The sequence below is a fragment of the Lampris incognitus genome, chromosome 14, assembly GCF_029633865.1.
Source record: "Lampris incognitus isolate fLamInc1 chromosome 14, fLamInc1.hap2, whole genome shotgun sequence".
NCBI classification, from domain to species: Eukaryota; Metazoa; Chordata; class Actinopteri; order Lampriformes; family Lampridae; genus Lampris; species Lampris incognitus.
In genome coordinates, this window is record NC_079224.1 from 27,472,318 (window position 1) to 27,493,916 (window position 21,599).

The window sequence follows — 21,599 nt, forward strand, 5'->3', positions numbered from 1 at the left end:
CATGAAATTTGCGTGCCAGCATATTGGCTTGTGCATACAGTTTGCAACACTAGCGCTGCACATCATCGTCGTCACATAAATCATTCCTGATGACGTGACCCAGATATCTTACTTTGTTCCCCACATTTAGTGCTTGGTCTGCTAAGATGAAAGGAGGAAAATGTTGCTTCTGACCCTCCTTGGTTTCTAGCAATCATGATAACACTATTTTTTGAGTTAAATTTAATCAATGTCATGCTGCACACCATAACGAGCAGACTGAGCAGTTGCTGTAAGCCAGCAAGCACTATAAGGAGACAGGACGACTAAGTCATTGGCGTACATCAGGTGGTTAATAAGACTACCCCCCACCATACAGCCAGACTTACACTCTTTTAACTTTTTAGAGAGATCGGCCATATACAATTGAATAGAACAGGGGACAGTATGCAGATATACTCTTACCACATCTAGCTTGCATGGTTTGATGTGAATACCAACAATGCAAGATCGTTATCAAATAAGAGGGGGCCTCTCGCTCTTGTAGTTTAACAAACAAATTACCATGATTAACTCGGTCAAAAGCTTTTGATGTATCCAGGAAACATAGTAAATACAAAACTACAGTCTTAAATAATATACAAATATAAATAATATCTATATAAACAATTCTCTACAATTGATATATTGATGATTTGTCCAAGCAGCTGAAAGCCTGTAACACTGGGTGCATGACTGGTAATACCTTGGTGACCATATTATGTATGCAGATGACCTTGTCATCCTTAGTCCCTGTAGCACTGGTCTGCAGCAGCTCCTTGATATATGTTCTGTGTATGGTGTGGAGCATGATATCAAATACAATGCTAGTAAGAGTGTTGTCATGATCTGCAGAACCAAAGAGGTCAATCATCTAACATTTCCTGATTTTAAATTGTCTGATAATAATCTTGTATGTAATAAGGTGAAATATCTTGGGCACTATATTACTGAACAAAAGACAGACGATGATGATATTTATAGGCAATGCCGCATGACGTATGCACAAGCAAACACTGTCATGCAAGTTTGGTATGTGTTCAGTTAGTGTGAAGATGTCTCTGTTCAGAGCATATTGTACAGCACTCTATACTGCCCCCTGTGGTCAAACTATAAAAAACGCAAGCTTACAGAGGCTTCGAGTGGCTTATAATGATGCCATGAGAATACTACTAAAAAGACCTAGATGGTGTAGTGCAAGTGAAATGTTTGTGGCTGCAGGAGTCAATACCTTTCAGGCTCTTCTAAGAAAGCTCATGTATAAATTTATTTGCCGGCTCAATGACTCTGATAATGTAATCATCAAGAGTTTAACTAATATAAGATTCAGTGCCACACGCTACTGATCCCGGCAGTGGGACCACTGGTATAGCTGCCTTTTTTTAACACACTGACTTGTTCCATTTATGTCATTTTATTGTGTTTACTCTGTGTATTGTCTAGGGTTTGTCTTTTACCTATTTGTCTTTGTCTCTTATGGACCCTGAGTCTGCAATAACGTTTTGAATTGAACTGAATTGAAAAACAAACAGATCTAAAAATACAAACAATAAAATTAAAGTAGAGGTACAGGTTTTTGCGCAGTCATATGAACTCTTTGACTTTTTATATTTCCACCTATCAATTTTGGACGAAAGACGCGGTTTCTCCGTTAGAGAAGTGCGGCTCCGTCTCCGGGCCACAGGGGGGAGTCGACGGCCCGTCTGCGTCCCGGATACCTGCATACCTGCGGGCTGGGGGAGGCGCGACTCCGCGGGGGCGCGCACAGCTCCGGGAACGACGATACCGCCCGGTTACCTTTGGGCAAATAAGTGACTTAAACAGCGGGGAAATTCAGGGCTTCGACGGTGGAGGTGGCAGCAGAAAGAGGGGAAAAAAGTTTGGGAACCAACATTTTTCTCTCTCGCTACAGTGAAGAAAACTCGTCTCGTTTCCCCCCCTCGGAGGACGGGATCTGGAGGAGGTAGAGGAGGAGGTTTGTGTTTGACTTAACTTCCCAGTATTCCCATGACGTTGGCAAACCCCTAGCCGAAAGCTAATTCCCTTGCTAAGGTTAGCCACAGCGTGTAACTAACTGAACCTTGATTTTACTTCGACGCTCAGCTTAAACTGAGAGACTGGCTAGTTGCTGTTGAGTATCGAGACAGACTGTCTATTCAAATAAGTTAAAACTTTGAAGCTTGGAAGTTTCTTACACCGTTTTGCCTTAATGAAGTCAACCAGCTGTGTAATTTCCTTGATCCCACAAGTCGCCAACACAGGCAGGGTTTGGCACAACGTAACCTCTAACCTTATGAGACGACACTCGGCCAAGATACAAGAATTTGTACATCTCAATGAGGTCAGATCTAGAGGTTGTCTTGGTGTAAACGTCCAGTGTGGGAGGTGATGATGAATTGTGGCTAGACAAGTGTCCCTAAACCGGACCTGTTATTTTCAGTGACTGCAAATTGTTAATCTTTCAAAGACACTGTACCTTTTTCAGTGTGTATTGTGGCTTCTTTATGGGGTTTCAGTAACTGTCCAGCGAGCCACAACCTGCTTTAGTTTGTCGGATGTGTATATAGGCTATAACAGATTGCGGCTCGGTCAATAGCTGAGGACCTTAGGGAGATGAGCTTGGCCTATTTGGGCACATTTGAGGGAATTTGTGGTGCGAGTTGCCTAACTAGGGCAGGCTACTTTGAAACAAGCTGTTTAGGACAGCGGAGACCTATATTTTGTGTCGCTACACCCAAAAGAGTGATGCAGAAGAACAGAACTTGAACAGGTTTAATTCTCACAAAGGGGGCCTGAACTTGTGCCTGTGCTATAATATACTTACTGACTCATTCTGCTTTACTAAGCCATATGTTAGAATGACTCCATAAGGTTGCCCTTTTTACACTACAACTGTGATTTATGGCCATATTTTCATACCCACCCACAGGCCCAAGACGCTTGACTCTTCTTTCTTCATATCTCTCCAGTTGAATGAATGGATGAATGAATGTCTGTCTGTCTGTCTGTCTGTCTGTCTCTTGCTCTAAAAGACTCAATGAAAAAAGGCGTTAATCTAAAGTAGACTAGGTCTATAAAAAAATTAAGTAAAGGTAGTTGTTGATATTCCAGCTCTTTCAAGGAGCAGTTTGAATTCTGCTACCACGAGACACCTGAGGCCCAGCAGAGCCTATACCTTTTATAAGCGCATATCAAGATCTACTTCTGAGGCATTGCATTCTGCATTGCTGAAGAGGGAGAAAATGGGTGGGTGTGTTGGCTACATGCTGACATCAGCGCACCCTCCATATCACTTTAATTATCATGTAGTCTGACACGTGCCTGCACTGCTTCCCACTTGCTTCTCCCTTTTGGCTTGGTTCTTGTCCGCTATCTCTCATTACAGTTGGTTGGTATTCCTGGCCATGCTGTCTCTGAGACCTCTCACCCCACCCATCTTGTAAGTCTCATCACTATCAGCAAATGCAAGTGGGCCTTCTGATTTGCACGTTGAAGTCTTTATCAGTTTGTGCTCTTCAGTAAGTACTTGTTGCTACGGCAGGTGGGATATGTAATGATAGTTTACTTGGCAGTGGGAAGTGAATGAGCCATGTTCACCCCTCCTCAGCAGCTAATGTCGAGGTGAGCTTTGAGCAAGACATGTAGCTTTTAACTGCTTCAGGGGAGCTGCTGCATAGTTGCTGGCAGTAGACGGCAGATGTGTTGAGCATCTTCCAATGGCCGACAGTGCAAAACTGGTTGCACTGGGTATCTCCCAAGAGGGCATGTGTGATTGTGTTTGGTATGCCCCCCCTTTCTTCTTTAACTACACCACCAAGCATTGTTGGAAACGAGAATTCATGTTTACGTGGTCTGTCGCTCGGTGTAGTGGGAGGTCTGTCCCACCTTGATATGAACCGCTGAATCAACAAGTGTCAAACCGTCTCTCAGATTGGTACTTTTTTGGTTCAAGCAAAATTGTAGTGGGTGAAATTGTTGCATAAAGAGGACTTTAAAGGAAGCAGAGTAGGACTTTTGTCTACCTGCAGTAGTGGCTGTAATTAACAGGCCGCCTTCAGATTAACAGAAAAAGATAAGCGGTCAGTGGACCATTTTAGCTGTCCTACCAGAAATCATGGTCGTCCTCTCTTCATACAAAGAGCTTTGTGACATTTCAGTGTCATTATGTTATTTTTGATGTTTCTGTTGCTTGCAATGTAATGAATGAAATGAAACAAATATCAACAAAAACTTTATTGGCCAAAATGTTTTCTCCCGAAGTAAAAAAAGAAAAGAAAAAAGACCTTGTTACAACAGTTCATACACATATCAGTAGCTATATAGAATAGTATAATATCAAATAATATTTATCCATAGGCATGTAGCTGAAGATTGTTCCCAGGCTCCCATTGGACAACTTGTGCCCTTTTTTGATATAAGGTCAGTTATGAAGTTCTGGGCAGTTGCCAATTTTGAATGAACCATTCAAAAATTTCTCTTTCATTTCTGACCTGTGGGATGATTTGCTGTATATCATTAGAGTACTTTTGTTCATTCAAATAGGACCCTCTGAACATGCATCACACACAGGCACCCTGAAGGAAAAAAAGGAGAATCCCAAGTTGAAGCTTCAGGGCTCTGTATGTTATACAGTAGTATACATCTTTGTTTAATTTGTGCATGTATTTTAGTCAAGGGAAAGTTGTAACTATCCACCCCCCCCTGACAAATCAAGAAGTGCAGAAAACAAATGTATTGCACCTGGGTTTCCCTCATACAACATTTTGCTCACAAGTCTTTCAATGCATATTCTCATTTTTGATTATCATCCATATGTGTGATTTTCACTTGGCGTCTTTTAAGAAGTTCCATTATGTTAAACAGTAAATATAAGTTGTACAACCACTGTTCTTTATCAAGCGCTGAAACAGCTTTCTCCTTACTGACCATAAAACTGGTGATTTCATTTTGCTTTTCAAAAACTCTTTAGTGTTTGTCCTCAAGCGTATCTGTAAAGAATGAGTTAGTACTGACTCAGGTCTTTTTGCTGTCTCTTCATTTAATTTTCCATCTTTAGAGTTGTTGGTCTTTGTCATTACTTTGTGAGAAATATTCAGATTGTTTTTTTCTTTGAGGATGTTTTTAGTGGGTGAGAACTGTATTGTTTTAATAGATGAAAATAACACTGAACTTAACAACTTCTTAGTAGCGGGTAGTTACTGAAACGAAACAGTGAATGTCAAAATTGCGGTGCGCAGATGAAGGCATTGCATGATGAGGCTTTATTGCTGAGCTTCAATAGATATGAGCTTGTGGCATCACAAAGCTGGCTGCAATCCCTGGTTGTCACCAGGACGAGTATTTGTTAAATACATTATCATTCTACCAAAAAAAGTAGTTGTCTCAGACGAGTGTTTATCTGAAATCCTGAAGTGGTGTCTGTGGTTGCAAAGGTGGTGGGTCTTAACCACTAAGCTATTGCCAGATGCACAACAAAGCTGTTAAATGTGGTCCAAGTGCAGCACCATGACAGATTGTGTTCAGTAGAGCATTCACTTGACAAGAGGGCACAGATAGTATCTGTCTCACTCCTCTCATTGAACTGTGTAAGAAAGCTGAAATGTTACAGGAAGGTTGCGAAGTTATTCATAAACGGATAACAGTTAGTGTTTTGCTTGATTCTATGATCGTGGTTGTTGTATATATATCTTGATGGTTTGAATCCACATCTGTCTTTGTCGCAAAGTCGGTTTTCACATATAAGGAATTTGACTTGGTGGTTTACTTGTATGAAACACAGATAAAAATATGAGCACAACATATTGTGGCAGTTGAACGTCACACCATCTTGATCTCATCTGAGGAGCAATTCACTGCACATGTTGCACTTTATTGCGCCTTCTGACCCTTTCTACCCACAGTGGGTATGTTTTATATATATATATATATATATATATATATATATATGCACACACACATACATATGTTGCTGATTCTATAATTATTAACTGTGGAAACTTAAATCACATTCTAACCTCATGTGAAAATGTGTAGCCCTCTTCCCGGTTAACTCACTTAAGGTAGCTTGTCTTCAGAATGAGGATTAGATAGAAATAGAAATGGCAGAGACTTCTTCCAGTCTGGTCAGACAACTGAATTAGGAAGTCATAGGTTGATAAGGTCAGCCTTGATGTGGTGCCAAGCCTTGTCATGATCATGCTGTTGGCCAGTAATAATAATTTTCAAGCTGCCTTACAGGCGGGTGGGATTTATTTATTTTCACAGATATGTAACCCAGAAAGGAGAAGAATTACATATTTCTGCAGGGAAAAAAAAGAAGAAAACAAATCTATAATGACCTTATCAAATGTCCCCTCTGAGCAAACGGATACAGATGTTCAGACACCGAACAAACAGCCTCTTCTTGAATCAGCCGGAGCAATCTAGATGACTACAAAACATAGCAAAATTTGTTCCAAGATAGGATGCACCATTTGCCATGAATCCCCCAATATATCTTTTATTACAAAATACTAGTGAGTACTGTAATGAAAGCGTACCATTTGCTACAGATTTTCATTACATATTTGGGCTTTTAGAGGGCTGCTAAACAAGCTAGTTTGCAGCATAGACCTCCCTCAATGTCAAGAGGGCAACTAGCATGTACTGGGAGATTCAAGCCTATTTCTTGATTATGTAAAATTATGTGCCATAGTTACATAATAACATAAAACATGCATAACATCTTTACACAGAATTATTTTTGTGTATACATTGTTATATACACCTAGTCTACATGGATTAAGACAGTGATGATTTGGTGGAAGGCATGTGTGTGAGATGAGCATGATTGTGACAGTTTCACAGGATTGCGCCCGCTTGTCGCTACTAGGGATGCCCCCCGAAACCCGGTTCTAAACGGGAACCGGTTCTAAATTAGTAAAAACCGGAGCATTTTTAAGATCCGACGTTTTCGGTTCTGCTATCGGTAGTCGGTAGGTACTCGAGAAATCATGGAGTGAGATTTATATTGTGGCAATTGTGTTTTTCGAGGAATTTAAACGTCGCGAACATAATCTTGTTTGCCGTTTTCTCCATCTCTCTGTCTCTCTCTCTTACTGCGCGAGGGGCGGGGCTGTGCTGTGCTCCACACACTCGCTCACACACGCACAGACAGCTCTGCTCAAGTGCTCATCATGGCGGAGAGAACTAAACGTTCAAAAGTTTGGGTATATTTTTCAAAAGTCAATGACAACAACGCTCGTTGCCACAAGTGCAACAAATCATTTGCCAGTAAGGGTGGCAATACAAGCAATCTGTCGAAACATCTTTTGTCGAAACATGGTATTAATCTGCAGAAATGCGGAGTTTTCGACTGCTTTGCTCGTAGTGTTCCATCCACATCCACTGCAGGTATGTATGAGCCATAGATACGGAGTTAACTAGGCTAATAACGAATTATTACGAATAGGCTAATAAATAAAATATAATTGCTTAGCTAATTGTTTAGCTACAAATATATAAGCCATAGATACGGAGTTAGCTAGGCTAATAGCCGGGGACACTATAAGTCAGGAGAGATCACGACTCCTGCCGGAGAAGGCAGATATGTTGATTTTTCTGCAGAAGAACTGTTAGGATAATGTTCTAGGTTCTTGTTTGTTTGAACTTCCGTTAGCCTTTTGCTGTAAAAATTTATTTTTAATATTTATATATTTTTTTCTTTATCTTTATCTACTTTTATTTTTTATCTTATTTGTTGTTGTTGAATGTTGATTATAAAGTCTATAATTCAGACGCATTTAAAACATTGCTGCTGCTGTTGCTGCTGAATAAATAATATTTGTTTATATTTATATAAAGTTATATAATAGAATAATAAAGCAATGTCGATTCTGTTCTTAATTAAGTGTCTTTTTTTCTTGCATAATAATCAAAAAGAACCGATAAGAGTATCGACAAAGTACCGAACCGATAAGCAGTACCGATAAGAGTAGTAGTATCGATAAAATCCTAACGATACCCATCCCTAGTCGCTACACCTGACAGATTGCCCACACCTCCCTATCTGCCCGCTCGGCTCTCATTGAAGATGAATTACTTAGGCACATAAATTGCTCCCCGTTGAAAGACCATTAATGTGCGACACAATACGAAGCCACAACAGTATGCTGCACCAAAGTGCATTGCTGCCTTCCGCCGATTAAAAACAACACATTTGTTCTTTGCAAATGGAAATGATGTGCTTGTTTATTTGCATATAGAGCGGGGAAGTGAGATCCAATCACAAGTGGTCACTCGAGACGCAAGTAGAGATGCATTCTTATGCCAGGTGTGAACTGACGTATTTGGAGCTGCCCACTTGTTATAGGATCACCCAAGATGCATTTTAATGCCAGGTGTGAACAGGGCCACTGGCAAGCGAGACTTTGACTGCTTTTATTTGTCATTGCCTTATATACGGTGGCCGAGAAGTGCAAACAAAATTACGAAAGTGAAAACAAATTTACAAAGTTACAAACAAAGTTACAAAAGTAAATTTGTTTTTTGCTTTATAAATTTGTTTTTACTTTTGTAAATTTAATTTGTAACTTTGTAAATTTGTTTTTACGTTGTAAATTTGTTTTCACCTTCGTAATTTTGTTTGCACTTCTCGGCCGCCGTACTTATATACACGTCTCATACATACAAGGGAACAAAATTACGTTTCACAAAGACCTCAGTGCCACATAAAAATAAATAACACACAAAAAATAGTAAAAAATTAAAAACAAGAATTACTTCATAGACCTAAACATCACAAGCACACCTGGCCTGGACAGTGAGTAAGACGGTCAAAAAGTCATTTTATGGAAGGTCTAAGTGTTCAGGCTGTTGAGGAACCTCACAGCCTGAGGAATGAAACCGTTGCATAGTCTGGTGGAGGCAGCACGGTTGTTCTGGTACCTCCTGCCGGAGGGTAGAAGGGTGAAGTGGATGTGGGAAGGGTGGGTGGGGTTGTGGCATTGTCATGTTTACTGCTACGATTTGAACAACTTCCCCTTCATCTAGATGAGGACAGCCCTCCCCGTTGGCCCCCCCCACAATATGTTTCTTGACATTTTCTTATGTTATAACATCCTGTCAAAGAAACATACAGTAACAATACGTACAACAATTTGGGACCAGTAATACACACACACACACACACACACACACACACACACACACCCAGCTTGCACCGATATTGGATAGAATACAAATAAAATATTTCTTACATTGTTTACTATTTCCTTTCAGGTAAAGCCTATATTTTCATCTTTATTGATATTCATGTATGGTTCCCAGAGCTGAACAAAGTCTTTCCACCTGCTCTTAGCAATGTTAGTCTTTCCAGACCAACACAGTCCGAACGCTCCCTTATCCATATTCTCAATGATGGAGTGTCCATGCTCGTCCAACATAGTGCAATAGCTCTCCTGGCTCGAAGAAGTCCAAAGTCCAAAAGCTTAGTCTGTTCCGATGTTTATCTATAGCAAGGTTATAATAGTTAACTGAAACTAAACTATAACTAGGTGTGTGTGTGGGGGGGGGCATGTAGTTAACTGAAATGAAAAATAGACTTTTGGAGAAAATGAAAACTTACTGAGACAATATTGTGTACTTACAGCACTAACTAGAATAAAGTAAAAAACAAATACGCAGAAAATGTCTTTAGTTTTAGTCTTTTGTTAATTTGGTCAAATTTGTCAACACAGCAAGCATGAGGAAGCATTGGTGCATATGTTTGAGACTGGGATGTCTACATGACTCAAAGTCAAAAATAACTCTTCTGAACTTATTAAATCTTGCCCCTGAAAAATATCCCCCAAATTATAATAATAAAAAAAAACCAAAAACCTAAAACTAAGACTTAGTCTAATAAAAACCAAACTAAAACTAAACATTTATAAATTATTTATATTATAATTATTCATTTATAAAAAACTAAAATGAAATGAGCAAACTCACACTGGAAACTAACTGAAACTAAACTGAATTGAAAGCAAAAATTAAAAGTGGAATAAAAATAAAAACTAATGGAAAAATACAACACTAAAATAACTTTGGTATAAAGTCCCTCCGATATATTCCAAGCACACAGAGTTTGACATGTAAAGGGACTTTGATATTAAACATCTCTGACAAACATTTTATAAAATCCCTCCAGAAGTTTTGAATCTTTGGACATTCCCATAGACAGTGAAATTGTAAAACCAATTGTAACAATATGCTGTAATATTTAAATTCGTGGCCCTCCCTTCTAAATTGGCCTCCTACGTGTTTCTACCTTTTCTTGTTATTATGCATCATCATGTTCTCTTCTTTTTCTTCTCCTGGCTAGGGTGTCTGTGGCAGCCCTAGAACCATAAGGTAAAAAGTTGTGAAATTTGGCACACTTACTGGGGACAGTCCCATGATTCTTTTTAACAAGTCACATGTCCGTGCATCCAGAGCACTAGCACCACTAACAGGTCAAATTTGGAGTTATGTTCATGCATGTAACTTTTGAGCCATATGCACTGGCGTAAATATAGGTGGTGCAGCCGGTGCAGTGGCACCAGGGCCTGTCGCTAGGGGGGCCCGTCAATATTTCTGTATGCATTGTCCTAGTCCAATGTTACGTGTCTGTTTTGAGCATGTGATGATAGCTTGTTTAGCGCGCGCAATATCGTTTACCTATCTAGCCTACCTAAGTAACGTTAGAAAAATAAAATCAAGCAAGCAAGCATTAGTTACACATATAAAAGTGGATGTAAAAAGATGAAGGAGAGCAAGGAAAAAAAGGAAAGCTGCAATGTGTGCTGCGTGCGTGCCAAACCATGCAATCTACTAGGTTTTGAGTCTGATGTGTGCTCCCGTTACTGTCGAATGACAAGGCTATTAGCTATATTACAGCCTAGTTGCTTTGTTGACTTGTTTCATTGCCTTGTCTACTGATTTGATTTAGAGACCTTCTGTTTAGGTTTCCGAACTCTGTCCGTGTTGCTTCCGCTCTCCGTGGTTCTGAAGTGTAGCCAATCTTTGACGTACTGACCTTTACAATAACTAATCTGTGTAAACTTTGTCTGTTACTTTGATATTTCTATTTTATTTGTTATATTTTATGCTGTGAAGCACTTTGTGATTGTATATCTGTGAAAGGTGCTGTACAAATAAATTACTAAAATTACTTACTAAACCCACCTATGGTGGTGGTGGTGTGTGTGTGTGTGTGAGCGAGTGAGAGAGAGACGGGGGGGGGGGGTCTACGAGGGTTGCTTGCACCAGGGCCCATAATAAATATGTTACGCCAGTGGCCATATGCCCGATTTTCAAAAATGAAGTGCTGTCGGATTCTTTGGACTTGGGACGCCTTCCTGAGGATGTGTAAAAAAGAAATTGTCATTCTGTTTTCACTGGGAGGCGCTGCAATAAGCAAACATGTGTTTTTGCTAACAACTGTTGATATGTTTGCTTTAAATAACTGATTCACATGTCTTATGTTATAACTGTGGGAGGTCCCAAGTCTGAGACATGGCAACTTGTCATATCAACCTAATTGATGTGTCAGCCATATTGGATTTTATCGAGATGTTTGAAAAAATTTCCCAGGCCACGTTTGCCCATCCATCCATCCATTATCCAAACCGCTTTTTCTGCTCTCAGGGTCATGGGGATGCTGGAGCCTATCTCAGCAGTCACTGGGCGGCAGGCGGGGAGACACTCTGGACAGGTCGCCAGGCCAACTTGTCACAGATATTCTTCAGACCAAGCCTCACAAAAGTTATCAGATGGATTTTTGAAACCGTTTGTCTGTAATTGAATTTGGCAGCAAATCTGCCAAACAAGAACTGAAAGCATATCTCAGCAACACTTTGATGTATTGACACCAAACTTGGTATACAGACTTGGGACGCCTTTCTTGGGATGTGCTTGGATTGCTTGGCTCCCTCATTGCTGCTTGCAACTATATTTTACAAGTATTATCTCTGTATACCTTTTTATATTCCATGATCTAAATCCTCCATCCTTTCTACCAAATGTAAACTGTTCATTACCCCAAATAGGAGTAAACTGGGACAATACAGACATGTCACCTACAGTGGTGTGAAAAAGTGTTTGCCCCCTCCCTCATTTCTTATTTTTTTGCATGTTTGTCACACTTAAATGTTTCAGATCAACAAACAAATTTAAATATTAGACAAAGATAACACAAGTAAACACAAAATGCAGTTTTTAAATGAAGGTTTTTATTATTAAGGGAAAAAAAAAATCCAAACCTACATGGCCCTGTGTGAAAAAGTGATTGCCCCCTAAACCTAATAACTGGTTGGGCCACCCTTAGCAGCAACAACTGCAATCAAGCGTTTGCGATAACTGGCAACAAGTCTTTTACAGCGCTGTGGAGGAATTTTGGCCCACTCATCTTTGCAGAATTGTTGTAATTCAGCCATATTAGATGGTTTTCGAGCATGAACTGCCTTTTTAAGGTCATGCCACAGCATCTCAATTGGATTCAGGTCAGGACTTTGACTAGGCCACTCCAAAGTCTTCATTTTGTTTTTCTTAAGCCATTCAGAGGTGGACTTGCTGGTGTGTTTTGGATCATTGTCCTACTGCAGAACCCAAGTGCGCTTCAGCTTGAGGTCATGAACAGATGGCTGGACATTCTTCTTCAGGATTTTTTGGTAGACAGCAGAATTCATGGTTCCATTTACCACAGCAAGTCTTCCAGGTCCTGAAGCAGCAAAACAGCCCCAGACCATCACACCACCACCACCATATTTTACTGTTGGTATGATGTTCCTTTTCTGAAATGCTGTGTTATTTTTACGCCAGATGTAACGGGACACACACCTTCCAAAAAGTTCAACTTTTGTCTCGTCAGTCCACAGAGTATTTTCCCAAAAGTCTTGGGGATCATCAAGATGCTTTCTGGCAAAACTGAGACGAGCCTTTATGTTCTTTTTGCTCGGCAGTGGTTTTCGTCTTGGAACTCTGCCATGCAGGCCATTTTTGCCCAGTCTCTTTCTTATGGTGGAGTCATGAACACTGACCTTAACTAAGGCAAGTGAGGCCTGCAGTTCTTTGGATGTTGTTGTGGGGTCTTTTGTGACCTCTTGGACGAGTCGTCGCTGCGCTCTTGGGGTAATTTTGGTCGGCTGGCCACTCCTGGGAAGGTTCACCACTGTTCCATGTTTTCGCTATTTGTGGATAATGGCTCTCACTGTGGTTCGCTGGAGTCCCAAAGCTTTAGAAATGGCGTTATAACCTTTTCCAGACTGCTAGATTTCAATTACTTTGTTTCTCATTTGTTCCTGAATTTCTTTGGATCGCAGCATGATATCTAGCTTTTGAGGATCTTTTGGTCTACTTCACTTTGTCAGGCAGGTCCTATTTAAGTGATTTCTTGATTGAGAAGAGGCGTGGCAGTCATCAGGCCTGGGTATGGCTAGAGAAATTGAACTCAGCTTTCCAAAGATGTGATAGACCACACTTAATTTATGTTTTAACCGGGGGGGGGGGGGGGGGCAATCACTTTTTCACACAGGGCCATGTAGGTTTGGATTTTTCTTTTCCCTTAATAATAAAAACCTTCATTAAAAAACTGCATTTTGTGTTTACTTGTGTTATCTTTGTCTAATATTTAAATTTGTTTGATGATCTGAAACATTTAAGTGTGACAAACATGCAAAAAAATAAGAAATGAGGAAGGGGGCAAACACTTTTTCACACCACTGTATATATTTGTGTGCAGTATGCAGAACTGAAATTCTGTTTTTAAGAACAGGATTTTTTGTATGTTTATTCAAGGTCTTGATAGCCGAAGATTATAGATGCAAATTTAATGGTAGACCTGGAATCGACTCCTGCCCAATGCTTACTCAGGCTGGGGGTGCTGTTGTACAGAAATAATATGATGCTGAGGTCAGTTGGGCAGCTATAGAATACCATCTAAGGTTGGGAAGTTGAAGCCCTCCCCTCTCATAAGGCAGATATAATAGCTTAAGGTGGAGTCTAGTTTCCTTTCCTTTCAGATAAATCGACCAAATAATTTGTCGGTGGTGGGAGTGCTTGATAAAAAATTTGGGTAGAATAGTCATTTTTATTCGATTTATTTGTCCAACACTAGATAGTATAGGCAAATTGGACCAGTGATTTCATGCTTCAGTTGCTCATTGGGGTCATAATTTTCTGGAATTATTTCATTGAGTTCAGGAGTGATTTTTAACACCCAACTACCTAAAACCTTCAGTAGTTGTTATAAATTGAGTATTTCCTATGAGATTGTCTTTCTTCCTCATTAAGAAACATTAATGATGATTTGGAATTGTTAATTTTATATCCAGAGATCCCTCCAAAAAGTTCAGTTAACTTCATCAGATTGGGAATACGATTTTTTTTAAATTTATCAGGAAAAATATATCATCCGCATTTAAAGAAATGTGATTATCTGTCCCCCCAATATTCCTGTCTGTATGTGCTCTTATGGCCATGGCTAGAGGTTCAATTGCCAATGTGAATAGCAGTGGAGACAAAGGGGCAGCCCTGTCGGGTGGCTCTCTGTAGACTAACGGGTCTCTAGATGGTATTATTAGTTAGGATCTCAACAGTTGGGTTTGTGTATAGTAGTTGAATCCATCTGAGAGACGTTTCACATAACCCAAATCTTGGGAGCGCTTCAAAAAGGTAACCCCATTCTGTCAACCGAATGCTTGACATGCATCTACTGATACCATTGGTGCGTCTTTTGTATTGTTTCTCATGTAATATATTTAAAATGCAAGACTCTTCTAGTATTATAATAAATAATTTTGTCTTTTTTGTACAAAACCTTGATAATCAGTATCAGCTGAGGAAGATATTTATCTAATCTTCTAGAAAGCGTTTTACAAAGTATTTTTGTGTCACATCCCATTAAAACAAAGCAAACCACCAACTGAATGTTTGTCGTACAGACCAACCTTCTGGGGTTAATGGATACGGTACCGTGTTTTTTTTTTTTAATGTTCCTATCAATTTTTTTTAAAAATTTTCCTTTTTCTCCCCAATTGTATCCAGCCAATTAGCCCACTCTTCTGAGCCATCCTGGTCTCTGCTCCACCCCCTCTGCTGATCCACGGAGGGCTGCAGACTACCACATGCCTTCACCGATACATGTGGAGTCGCCAGCCGCTTCTTTTCACCTGACTGTGAAGAGTTTCACCAGGTGGACTTAACGTGTGCGAGGATCACACTACTCCCCCCAGTCCCCCCCCCCCCCCAAACAGGCGCCCCGACTGACCGGAGGAGGTGCTAGTGCAGCGACCAGGACACATACCCACATTCGGCTTCCCACCCGCAGACACGGCCAAGTGTGTCTGCATGGATGCCCGACCAAGCCGGAGATAACGCAGGGATTCGAAGTGGTGATCCCTGTGTTGGTAGGCAATGGAATCTATTAATAACTTTGTGATAATACGGCACAGAAATATGGTTCAAATGTTGACAGAATCTGTAGTCTCCATTTGTGATTCTTATTGCAAGATTGTATGTGACTCACAGCCAGAGATAGGAGGTTGAGTAGGCACACACGTCATCTGCCTTCTCTGTGCATATTTGGAAGTTTCATGTATCCGTCTACATTTTGTGTGAAACTAACCAATTGACACTCAGGAAATCATAAATGGAGCTAGCAGGCTAGCTTGACACATGTCATCTGCATCTCACCGTGCGGTGTCTGGTGTCTGTCCACATTTTGTGTGAAACTAACCAATCAACACTCAGGAAACCAGTAAGGACTTACCCATCACCTTGAAAACAAGTTTTCATCCAGTCGTCATCGGAGAGTGACAAAAAAAATGGTGAAGAGGTTTACAGGAGTTGAAGTTCTTGCAGGGATTTGGGAAAGCAGCGACGAGGATGACAGCTTCAGAGTCTGAAGGGTTTGATTTGGATTTTCAGGAGGAACATGAAAATAAAAGGGATCCATTTGAAGATCGGTAAGTGTATTTATTTTACAAAAACTGTTCTGCAATAGCACAATAATTGAGCACTTTGCACACACATTTAACCATCTTGGCTAAATTCTGCTTCTGTGTGTAATGCGTAAAATTGTGCATCAATAGTCATGAACTTTGACAAAATTGACTGTCCATTAGTAAAGGTTTACTCTGTGTAAAATTTATTTCCTTGTGTCAAAGTGAGCTTCACTTAAAAATAGCATAGATGAATGGATGTGTTTTGGCGCCATTGACTATTTTGTCATACTTTTCTGTACAGATGAGACTTGGTCTTTCATTGAATTTTATTTATTTATGTGTGTGATGTGTAGTAGTGAATGTCCTAAACTCTTTTTTTTTGTACAGAGAGGATTCACAGCTGCACAGTGAACCCTAGCAAACATCTTTCAAGCCATCACCACAATAGCCATCACCACCAGCCCGGCCAGCAAAGTAGTGAGAGAAGGGGAGTGGGAACTTTCTTTCAATGAAATTAGTTGTAATGAATGTTGAAGGAACTTTTTTACGGAGAGGATTTATAGCTGCCAAGGCCCAGTGAACTGCAGCAAGCATCAAACTGTTTTGCAGCTTGGCATGGAAATCGAAAACTGTATTCTTACAGAAATGGTTAAATGTATTTCAGTTCATTATGTTCTGGCTTGTGTTGTTTCATACAAGATATATTGTTTTATTATTTAATAATGGCTTGCTTTAGTGTTATTTTACAACATGAGAAGACAAACTGAAAACATGTAAATATTGGGCAATGGATAGAAGAACTGGAGTTGGTCCCCGGGCACTGCAGCTGCCTACTGCTCCTGTACAATAGGATGGGGTAAATACAGAGAACAAGTGTCACTGTAACTGAACAACTGTACAATGACAAAATAAAAGTGGCTTTCTTCTAAATAATGTGAACGCTGTGTGTGTTTTTTTTTAAATGTGTTTGGTTTGAAAAACACTTTTTTTGAAAAAAAAAGAAGCTGTTGTAATGCTCATTTTTTATTTGCACACATCCAATGAAGCTTGATATGAAATATGAAGTCATTATTTAGTCCCACCTTGTCTCAGTCCCACTAACATTTGATGAAAGTAGAGTGACAGACAACACTTTTAGTCAATAAACGATATTACAGAATTTCATTTTAGACATTTATTATACATTTATGTATTTTATTCATATATTCCACTACTTTTGTGAACTTTGGTAAACCCATTTCAATCACCAAAACAATACGTCCACATGAGTAAAGGTATGTTTTCACAAAAGACTTGAATTTCTAAAATCAGAATTTAAATTTTTTAGCTTTAGGGCCAGATTATCTCTTTACACAATGCTCTAGGTCAATTATAGCTCATCACATAGATAACTGAGATTGTTCTGAACATTTTGATAGGAAACACGTGGGTATCATATATACTGCCATTTAAAAGGGGACTTAAAGAAGATATTTCAAAATTGAGAAAATGCCCTTAGACCCCTTGATATTAGGGTTATTATTGCTAATCTTAATGAATCTGGGAGCGTTCCTTCAATAAAAGATTCTTCATACATGTCAAGATGTGGCCTTACAAGTTGTCTTTTAGATGTTTTGTAAAACTCAACCCATCTGGTGTGGGCGTTTTACCGCTATTAATATCCCTATAGCTTCACAAAGTTCTTTTGTTGTTAGATTATTTAGTGTTATTTTTTCATCGTCTGATATAGCCCGAAAATGCAACTGCTCAAGAAATGTGTTCTGAGCTTTTCTATTTTCTGTATATTCTGATTTGTATAGCGATTTATAAATCTTTAAAATTATTATTTATCTCTAATGTCCATAGTCCACAGTTAAGTTGCCAGATAGTGACTTAAGACCATTAACTTTTCTTTCAGCTTGCATTTTCTTTATCCTACAGACCAGTAATTTACCCACTTTTTCCCCTTGATCATAGTTTGTATTTTTAGTCCGTTACACTTTTAGCCACTTTGTCAGTTGTTAATTTATCATAATTGGCTGTCATGACAGATAGATTTATGTAAATTTTCAGGGTCATTGTGGTTGTAAATTTCGGTTTCAGCATTTTTTATTTTGGTTTTCTAATGTTTGAAGTTCTTGGTTGTGCTGTTCTGCATCTTAATACAAACATTCAAATAAGAGCACTTCTTAAATCACAACTGCTGCTGCTAATGAGTGGGAATGAGCCAAGGAGGAAACTTGGGTATCAGTGATAGCAACTACACTCTCACTCCACTCACTCACTCACTCACTCACTCACTCACTCACTCACTCACTCACTCACTCACTCACACATACACAAACACTAATTTATGAAACACTGGCTTAGCTTCATGACATGCTGCTTGGTTTAAGCACCAATCAATCAAAATTTATTTCGTCACTGTTCATTTTCCTTTAAACGAAGTCTTGTGAAATCTTAGCTTGCTCAAGGTGTATCTGAGATCACTTTACATTGTGAGGAATGTGTGTGTGTGTGTGTGGCCTCAGCAGGAAAGTATGTTAGTAATTTGAGTCATCTCTTCACACAACAGCAGCATGCCTCAGTTGCTGCTAGGCTAGCTGTCGGTGTTATTGTGCGGTGTATTGAAAACCAGACAAAGATCAGCAAACTGGAAGAGAGTGACAGATGCATACACAGACAGGGAGAGAGGATGACTGAGAGAGAAAAGTTGAGTCACAACCCTGCCTCCTCCTTCCCTTTTAATCTTATTCTCTGCTCAACCACCTCTGAACCTTGAAGCTTTGCGCTGGATTGTGTATAGCCGTTGAATAGGATTACACCTTTTCAGTCTGCATCTTGTTCATTTGTTCATTGGTTTAGGAGAATATTAGCCTTAGACAAAACAAACATCTTTGTGTCTCTGCTTATAAAATTGTTCTCTGTGTTTGTGTTTTGTAAGAGACAGGGAATGAAAAGGGAATCCATGTACTTTCATATTCCTTGTGGGATTGAGTATTGATTAAACCTTCACTTTTAAAAACCACTCCGTCTTCTTTTCCAGCCTTGCCTGGTGAACCATGCTGGCAAAGACCCTCCTACTGCCGTGAGCTGCCAGGGGGACAATCGGAGGCATCATGGCAGATCTGCCCATTGCCCCAGGCCAGATCTACATCGAGGTTGAGTATGACTATGAGTACAAGTCCAAGGACCGCCTTATCACCATCCGACAGGGGGAGTGTTACATGCTAGTCAAGAAGGCCAATGAGGACTGGTGGCAGGTGAAGAAGGAGGAGGGGACCAAAGCCTTCTATGTACCAGCACAGTATGTGCGAGAGGTCCGCAAGGCCCTCATGCCCCCACCTAAACCCATCCTCCTCCCTGCTGCAAGTGCGATCAATGCCCCTTTTCAAACCAGCGGCGCAGTTCGGCATAAGCCCAACACTCTGGACCTGGAACACACCACTGAGAACCTTTACCGTAGCAACTCTGGCTACCGCCACTCACCCTCCTCTACCTCCACACCCTTTGACCAGTCCAGAGACAACAACTATCACCACGTTCCTAGCAGCCCCTCAGACCACGACCGAGCACTGGCTGAGATCCTGCTTCATGGAGGAGGAGGCCCTCAGGCAGCCCAGAGGGGCGGGTGTAACACGCTGCCCCGTGCCCGTGCACGCTCTCCAGAGTTGGTCAGGGCTCCCCTGGACGTGGACAGCACCCAGCAGTGTGACTCTGCTGGGGAAAACTCTGAGAGACGCACCAACGACTCTGAGTCTGGAGATGAGCTAAGCAGCAGTTCCACAGAGTACCTCCAGGTAAAGACAGCTTAACAGATTTTAAAGACTATTAATAGTGTTTCTTGTAGAATGGTTTGGAGGTATGTGTGTGGTTGGTGGTCTGGGATGTACATATGTGTGTTGGTTCTGAGAATCAGGTTTATTCGGTCCTAGTGGATGTTGCAGTTAATGCAGATCCTTATCTTGAGAGAGCCTTTTTTTTTTGCGGGGGGCATGTTTCCAGCTGTGGATGGGCAGTGCAATTGAATGAAAGAAATGGAACTGCTGATGATAAACCTGCACTGGTGTTGCTCAACCTGCAGCTTTCCCTTCAGCCTTCGTGCCAAGTTTTTTATTACCCTACTTAGATTACAACAGAGACGGTTTCCTTACAACCTCTGTATGGATAAATGATTGACAGTGAGGATGCATGATTGGTAACCTCTGGTTTTGTGCAGAACCTATGTTCCAAGGCTCTATTTACCCACTTGTCCAAGTAAATAATCCATTTCTAGGTATAATTTCCATGGAAATGTATCCATAGTGACCAGGTATCAGCTGGTAGAATCCTAGCAAAGATGGGGCTTCTGGTTAAGCAATAGTCTTGCTAGTTGGTTGATACTGCTGGGGTTTGTTACTGAGATTTTTGGCCTATCTGGTTTTGGGAACACAAGCCAGATAGAGGACATAAACTACGTCAGTCTAGTGCTGCCACCAATCCCAAAGCTACATTTAAAAACTACGAACTCATTTTTAGCCTTTTTCCTACTGTCATTTTGAAAAAGGAGAAGAAAGGGGTGTAGATGAGGGGGACAGTGGTTGTGATGTCAGTTGGACTGAAATTGGCAGAACTACAGTAGAACACAACATCCCAGCTTCTCACAAGTCTACCCAGAGAGTGTAGTTGTCTAACGCTGATGTGTTGCCTTTCTACTTGTCATCATCTGCGTAGGCTGATAAATTCTCATGCTTCTTGGCATTTATTGTTTGGGGGTGAGGTGTTTCTTGTTTAAGATGCAAAGCACCCGTGAACTCTCATTCAGTTACTCACAAACTGAATCCACCATGTGTGTACAATTTGGGGGGGGGGCTTTACAAGAACAGTTATGCTAAAACCAGTGGTTAAAACCAGTGAAACCATTCACCTTTCATGTAATGTTAAATGAACGTGTCTCACTTTCCTTAAGGAATAGCAGCCTTTCTTTTAACCGATTACCTCCTCTACGTCCCTCATTCATGAAGGTGGACTTAACAGGTCAAATCAATAAGAACTGATTGATGTATCTTGTAGTAGTGTAACTTCAGATGAATACACCAAGTTGATGTGTTGCACTGAGAAAGTAGAAGCAGATAATATTTGGTGAGAGTCAGTGTAGGTCTAGTGTAGTAAGTGTGGTGAAGTAGTCATAGACAATTTCTTGATGAATTTAAGTGAAGTGTTGTTGACATGTTTCTCGCTAGCTGATCATCACTTTATCAGCTAGATCCATGTATTATCCAGGGTTCACATTTGTAGGAAGGTGGGCATGTCCTGCACAGGCTTGGCTGACTGCTTCCTGGTTTAGTGGAATGAAACTTTCCCAGTTTCTGTGAGCTGTTTGTTTTTCCTTTGTCTTGACTGCATGCTGCTGATGATCGCAGCTCAGGTGTCAATCACAGCTTCCTGGTTTCTCTAAGCCCTTCTTGTTTCTTCTCTTTTACAACTTTATCTGTCAAAGATGCTCATCCACAAATTGTTTTTCTTTTTTTTCCCCCCCTAAGGTGATAGATGCTATTTGATTTATCATTTGCCAGGATAGGTGGTCCAAGGCAGAAAGGAAACGGTGGATGATGAATTAGGATATCACTTCTGCAGTGATTTACAAGACTCTGGCCAGTGTTGTGTTCCTCCATGCCAGCT

The 21,599-nt window shown here is 40.4% G+C and overlaps 1 protein-coding gene across 2 annotated transcripts in view; it reads left to right on the forward strand.

Moving 5' to 3' along the window:
• The first annotated feature begins 1,839 nt into the window (after nucleotides 1–1,839).
• Nucleotides 1,840–21,599, forward strand: part of LOC130123449 (rho GTPase-activating protein 12-like) — a 104,164-nt gene continuing 84,404 nt past the window's right edge. For both annotated transcript variants that reach the window (XM_056292616.1, XM_056292617.1), the window contains exons 1-2: nucleotides 1,840–1,993; nucleotides 18,985–19,738. In XM_056292616.1, coding sequence (XP_056148591.1) covers nucleotides 19,058–19,738 — 681 coding nt within the window. In that variant the 5' untranslated portion in view covers nucleotides 1,840–1,993; nucleotides 18,985–19,057. The remainder of the gene's footprint in view (nucleotides 1,994–18,984; nucleotides 19,739–21,599) is intronic.